Source organism: Nesoenas mayeri (genome assembly GCF_963082525.1).
Source record: "Nesoenas mayeri genome assembly, chromosome: 19".
Classification (NCBI taxonomy): Eukaryota; Metazoa; Chordata; class Aves; order Columbiformes; family Columbidae; genus Nesoenas; species Nesoenas mayeri.
Window position 1 is genome coordinate 226,673 of NC_137568.1, and position 6,116 is coordinate 232,788.

The 6,116-nt window shown below is 52.4% G+C and overlaps 1 protein-coding gene across 1 annotated transcript; it reads left to right on the forward strand.

Moving 5' to 3' along the window:
- Positions 1–4,039: 4,039 nt before the first annotated feature.
- Positions 4,040–4,981, forward strand: LOC308047894 (olfactory receptor 14J1-like; the record flags this gene model as incomplete). Its single annotated transcript, XM_080356704.1, has 1 exon — positions 4,040–4,981. One exon carries the CDS (start codon positions 4,040–4,042, stop codon positions 4,979–4,981), a length of 942 nt encoding a protein of 313 aa, XP_080212830.1.
- Between the last annotated feature and the right edge of the window lie 1,135 nt (positions 4,982–6,116).

Consider the following 6,116-nt stretch of genomic DNA (forward strand, 5'->3'; position numbering starts at 1 on the left):
AAGAGACTTTAATTTCAGTCCTTTCAATAATTCTTGCTTTTCAAAACACCTACTACACCTCAGTAGTTGTGTCTTGAAAGAATTTCTTAGAACAATGCCTTTTTCTCGCTTCTTCTTTGTTTTAATCATTTAAAGAGTACACCTCTTGGACAGAATTACCCCCAAATTGTGCTTCTTTCATTATTTTTCTACCTTTTAGTTAATTCTTATGTGGTGTGATGTGGAGATTGCATAGAAGAACTGTTTCTTTTTGAGACAAAGAAGGCCAAGGAACAGATCCCAGGTCAGTGCAAAGGCACAAAGGAAGCCAGAATCTTTATGTGTGTGCACTGACACACACTGTCATCTGCATTTCCAGTCTCTGCAGTCCCAACAGTGCAGCAGAGTCTGGAGTTCTGAGCTCCTTCATCTGCCCTGTGTGACACGTGTAAAATGGAACTACCCCAGTCCAATGGCTGGTTTTGATTCTCTTCACAGCCTGAAGCACCACATGGGTCAGGAGACAAGCCAGGATACCCAACCAGGACTCACATACCCTTCATGTAGATTTTAGGTGTTCCCTGGCATCTCAGCAGACATGTCACACTGATATCTGGGTGCAAGGAGCTGGTCAAGTGCCTCGTCTCCATTTCTATAATGATGGATTTGTGTCTGGCTGATGTGCAGACTCTGTGCATGGATACTGACACCTCTTGAACAACCTGCTCTGAAAGGGTTAACAACACGGTCTGTTCTTTCTAGAAGGGCATTAGGACAGCAAAAAATAAGATCTTGGCTCAGGGCAAAAGAAAAAAGATGGAAAAGATGTGGTCAGGACTGTTTGGGGGCACTTGTAAAGCAGCCCTGCACTTCATGGGAATTACTTCTGTGGTCTGGGAGAACCTGAGAGTTCTCCGTAATTTCAAAACATGAAGTGGAAGGAAGGGCAGCGTCATTCAGGCTCAAAGGGAGCTCAGGAGGCATCCTGACCAACCTCCTGCTCACAGCAGAGTCAGACCAGATTGCTCAGGGCTTTATCCAAACACATCTTGGTCACTTTCTGGGACAGAGTGAGTGCGCACTCCTGGGAAACAGCTTCCAGTGCTGGACTGTCCTCATGACTGGAAAGTTTCTCCCTTTCAAGAGCACCCTTCCAAGCCCAACCATCCAGATTGTTTTTTACCCATCTACTTCCACACTGACACAGACCATAATATCCTACCTTGGGCACAAGAATATTGTGGGGGATGATGCTGAATGCCTTGCTGACTTCCAGGTAACGGGCCATTGTTGTTCTGCCCACATCCACAACCCTGTCCTTTCCTCACAGAAAGCAAAGAGGATGGATAGGCACAACCTGCCCTGGGCAAACCCCGTCACCGTCTCTTCCAGACACCCAGAAATGGGGTCCCAGTGGACATGCTCTGGGGCACAGCCCTTAGTTCCCCTGCTCACCCCTGGGCCATTTTGAAAAGTGCACACATTGTGTGAGAGCTGCCAGTGGTCAGGGAGTCCCCCCAGTCTCCATGAGCTTTCCAAGATGGTGGAGAGTGGCCTCACTGTGACATGGTCCTGCTGTCCCAGCTCCTGGGATGCTGCCCCTGCTGTCCCATAGACTGGAGAGGATTGTGTTAGTTCCAGTGACCCCTGACTTGATCCCCATCCGTTGCTGCTTGTTCTGCGTCCAGCCACAGAGGCCTGGGAGACCTTGCTGGTGAAGAGGGAGGACAAGAAAACACAGGCATTCTCACCTCTTATTATATTTATCAGTGTCCACACAGTGTCTTTGTTTCTCCTTTAACTGTTCCTGCAGTAGTAACAGCTCACTATGGGCCCTTGAACTGCCTTACAGACAATTACAGACTGAGTTCTGATCTGGGCTGTTGCTGTGCTTGGAGGCTGCTGTCCTTGAGACCAGATGAACTCGCTCCTGCCACCCTGCCTGGCAGTTCATTCCATCCGTGTCACAGCTCTGTCTGCAGCACTGACAGCTCCAGCTCCCCAGTCAGGTCCCTGGCTGAGGACATGGCCTCACATCTGGGCTGAGCCACCCCAGCTGTGGCACCAGCCCAGCTCTGACCTGCACAAGAAACCTGGTACCAAGTGTTCAAGAGCCCATGTGTGCAAAGGCTTTGCTGCAGAGCACAGACATGACATGGCCAAAGACTGATGAATGTCTCTCTAGACCTAGGAGTGTAAAAGCAGAACAAAATTCCTGAACTCATTCAACTGAAGATATTCCTTCCCCAGTTTGCAGAAATTAGATAATTTGCTGTAACATTCCTGGTGTCCTGTCTAATGGTGGGACAAGAAAAGTTGATTCTCATACTAATTCATTGTTTAATACAAAGAACACAATGATGTGTCTCTTCAGAGGAGAGAGAATCAACATCACTGATTAATTGAGGTTGTTTCAAAGGATGTGCCCCTGGAGCCCCAGGGACACCTGGAGGAGCCCAGAGGGGACAGAGAAAGCGACATCATGGGCTGCTCCTGTGCTGCTGAGCTGGGCTGGGCTCCTGGGACACAGGGAGCTCATGGCAGCGGCAGTGCTGCAGAGAGACAGCTCTGCCCAGGAGCAGCTCCTCTGCACACGCAGCAGGGCTGAGGGCTCTGCCTGCAGCACCGAGGGCACAGGAGCCAGGCACAGAGAGGGGAAAGGCAATGTGGGGGGTTGGTTGCTGAGGGCTCATTGAGAGACAAATCTTCACAGTTCTAACACGGTAAGTCTCTGGCTGCAGGACAATGCAGCTGCATTTCCTGGAGGGATCTAAAGATGATACATTCCACAATTTAAAGGATCTGTCAGGTCTCTCTCACAGTATCTCTGTTGTAATGAAGAACACACTCCAGAGCAGGGCTTCCCTGCTGCACTGTCAGAGGGACAGGGCATGATGGCCCCTTCTGCTGAGCATGAGTGAAGGGGGAGCACCCAGGGGTGCCCAGGGCTGTCCTGCAGAGCAGGGTCCCTGCACCTCAGGGCTGTGCCGGGCAGGGACTCTGCCGCCTGCCAGGGTCAGCACTCAGCCTGCCCGGGAGATCCCATGGCAGCAGCTGTGGGAGGAAGGAGCGATCCCCGGCAGGGCAGGCAGGGAGCTTGTGGGGTTGAAGGGGACTGTGTGGGTCAGACGGAGTCTTTGCTTTCAGTTTTCCACTCTTGCTCGTCCGGGTGTGCAGTGGGAGATGGGGATTTATTTCTCTCTTTGGAGCAGACATTGAGACCCCAGTTCTCGTTAGGACGTGTCTGAGCTGCTCCTGAGCCCCTGCACACACAGAGCTGCCCCTGGGCAGTGCCAGGAGGTGTGAGCAGGACAGAGCTGAGCACACAGTGGGTGGGACAGGGTCTGTGACACTGACAGGGAGCAGACCAGGGACAGAGACACAGCTGCAGGCAGCACAGACATGGGCAGAGAGAGGGAGATGGACCAGAAATGCTGCGGGTGGGATTTAGGAACGTCTCTCACATCCTTTCTAGTGCAGACACATTTCCCAGTGCAACCCCTGGTCTCCTCTCCTCCCCAGCAGACCCTCTGCCCCAAAGCCATGGGATCCAGGTCACAAGTCTCCACCTCACCAGCTGGACCTCCAGGTGAAGGGTTCCTGGAACACGGTAAACAAAAAAGGTGTTAAAAGTACTTGCTCTCCAGTGTCATTCTGTGAGTGGCAGCAGCACAGCCGGGTCAGGAGAAGGTTCCACAGCATGCCCGTCTGCCTTTCTGTCCTTGCTTTATTTCTCGGGAACACTACAGTGTTCTTTTCTGTTTCTCCACCTGTCCCTGGTGCTCTTGCTCTCTGAGGTTGGGGTGGGAGTGTGGGTCAGTTTTTGTTCTGACACCAATTTAGGGGGTTTTCACCCAGAGGTGTGTTCATAGAAATTAAATGTCCAAGCTGCATTTTAAAGTGTGATGACCTGTTTTTCTCACTTGGTAGAAATAAAGAATGAGCTGAAATCTCCATCCATCGGTGAAGCGCTATTCCATGAGAAACAGTCTGTTTATTCTCCTCTCACTTGTCACTGTCTTTTCCTCCTATGACAGGTCCTCATGCCCACAGGCAGGAAATGTCCAACAGCAGCTCCATCACCCAGTTCCTCCTCCTGCCGTTCACAGGCACACGGGAGCTGCAGCTCTTGCACTTCTGGCTCTTCCTGGGCATCTACCTGGCTGCCCTCCTGGGCAACGGCCTCATCATCATCACCATAGCCTGGGACCAGCACCTGCACACCCCCATGTACTTCTTCCTGCTCAACCTCACTCTCCTCGATCTAGGATTCATCTCCATCACTGTCCCCAAGTCCATGGCCAACTCTCTGTGGGATTCCAGGGCCATATCGTACTCGGGTTGTGCTGCACAGAGCTTTTCATTTGCATTCTTGATAGCAGCAGAATATTCTATGCTCACCATCATGTCCTATGACCGCTATGTTGCCATCTGCAAACCCCTGCACTACTGGACCCTCCTGGGCAGCAGAGCTTGTGTCCACATGGCAGCAGCTGCCTGGGCCACTGGGTTTCTCAATGCTCTGCTGCACACGGCCAATACATTTTCGCTGCCCCTGTGCAAGGGCAATGCCCTGGGCCAGTTCTTCTGTGAAATCCCCCAGATCCTCAAGCTCTCCTGCTCACACTCTTACCTCAGGGAACTTGGGTTGCTTGTGGTCAGTGCCTGTTTAGCTTTTCTGTGTTTTGTATTCATTGTGGTGTCCTATGTGCAGATCTTGAGGGCCGTGCTGAGGATCCCCTCTGAGCAGGGACGGCACAAAGCCTTTTCCACCTGCCTCCCCCACCTGGCCATGGTCTCCCTGTTTGTCAGCACTGGCATGTTTGCCCACCTGAAGCCCCCCTCCATCTCCTCCCCATCCCTGGACCTGGTGGTGTCAGTTCTGTACTCAGTGGTGCTTCCAGCAGTGAACCCCCTCATCTACAGCATGAGGAACCAGGAGCTCAAGGATGCCATAAGGAAACTGATGACTGTTTGCTTTCCAAAAGCAGTCATGAGCTGACCTCTTTCTTCTGCATGTTATCTGTAACATAACTCATAAACAGCTCAGCCTGAGTTTTGCAGGTTTTTTTTGTTTTCTTTGGTTTTAGCTTTTCTTGGTTTTATTAATGCTCTCCACAAGCAAAATCATTTATCATCTTATGTCTATGTCCATATCTACCTGTCTTATGTGACCCATAATCTTTGTGTAAATGCAGAACTGTACTCTCTGTGTGTTTAAATGAAATGAAGGACCCTACACTGCCTTGTTTGCCCAGAATCCTCTCTCTGGGATCTCTGGGGCTGCAGGAGCCATGTCTGTGTGCTGAGGGGGAGTAAGCAGGAGTCACCCTGAGCTGGATCTTCCTCCCACCCTGACCAGCTTGAGCCTGCGGACTCACCCCATGGCCCTGGGCACCACAGTCTACTTGCTCTGCAGAGCAGCACCGCCAGCTCACAGCTGTATGGAGCGTGGGAAGGGGGGCAGGAACAGCTGGCCAGGTCAGCATAGCTCAGCTCTCTTGGGAAAGGGCTCTGTGGGGAGACGGGACGTTCCAGGAGAAGAGTGGGGCACTGTATGTGTACAGAAAAAACATGGAAAGAGAAACCCTTTGCTGCAGGTGGCAGCTTGGGGCAGGTGGCTTTGGCACTGTGACCGGAGGACCTTCCTGAGGATCCCCTAGGCCAAATGTCTCATGCTATCCTGGGGAGCCAGTCTGGACCTGGGTCTGCAAGCTGCCTGTGCTGGAGACCCACTCAGCTTGCCGGCTGGATGAACATTCTCACTGTCCTTCATTCTCACTGGTCCCCACTGCTGTGGGACCAGTTCCAGCTCCAGTGTGGCTGCTCTGCTGGGCTGGGCTGGGGAGAGGGCAGGGGGTGGCACAATTCAGGAGGGGGTGGGAGGGCTGAACTGGCAAATGCCCCAGAGAAGAAAATACCAGTGAAGGGCTGAAGTGTGTGAGTGTGCAGGGCTGGCACACAGCAGGGTCCTCTCCCAGCCAGGCCTCCTGGGAGCGCCCTGAAGCACCAGCAGAGCAGGGGCTGCTGTGTGCCCATGTTCATGGGACAACTTGGGGAAACTGGCCCAGCACAGTCGGCACAGACCAGCCCCTCAAAACCACCATTTCCAGCACTGGCCCTTCACCCCAGCTGAG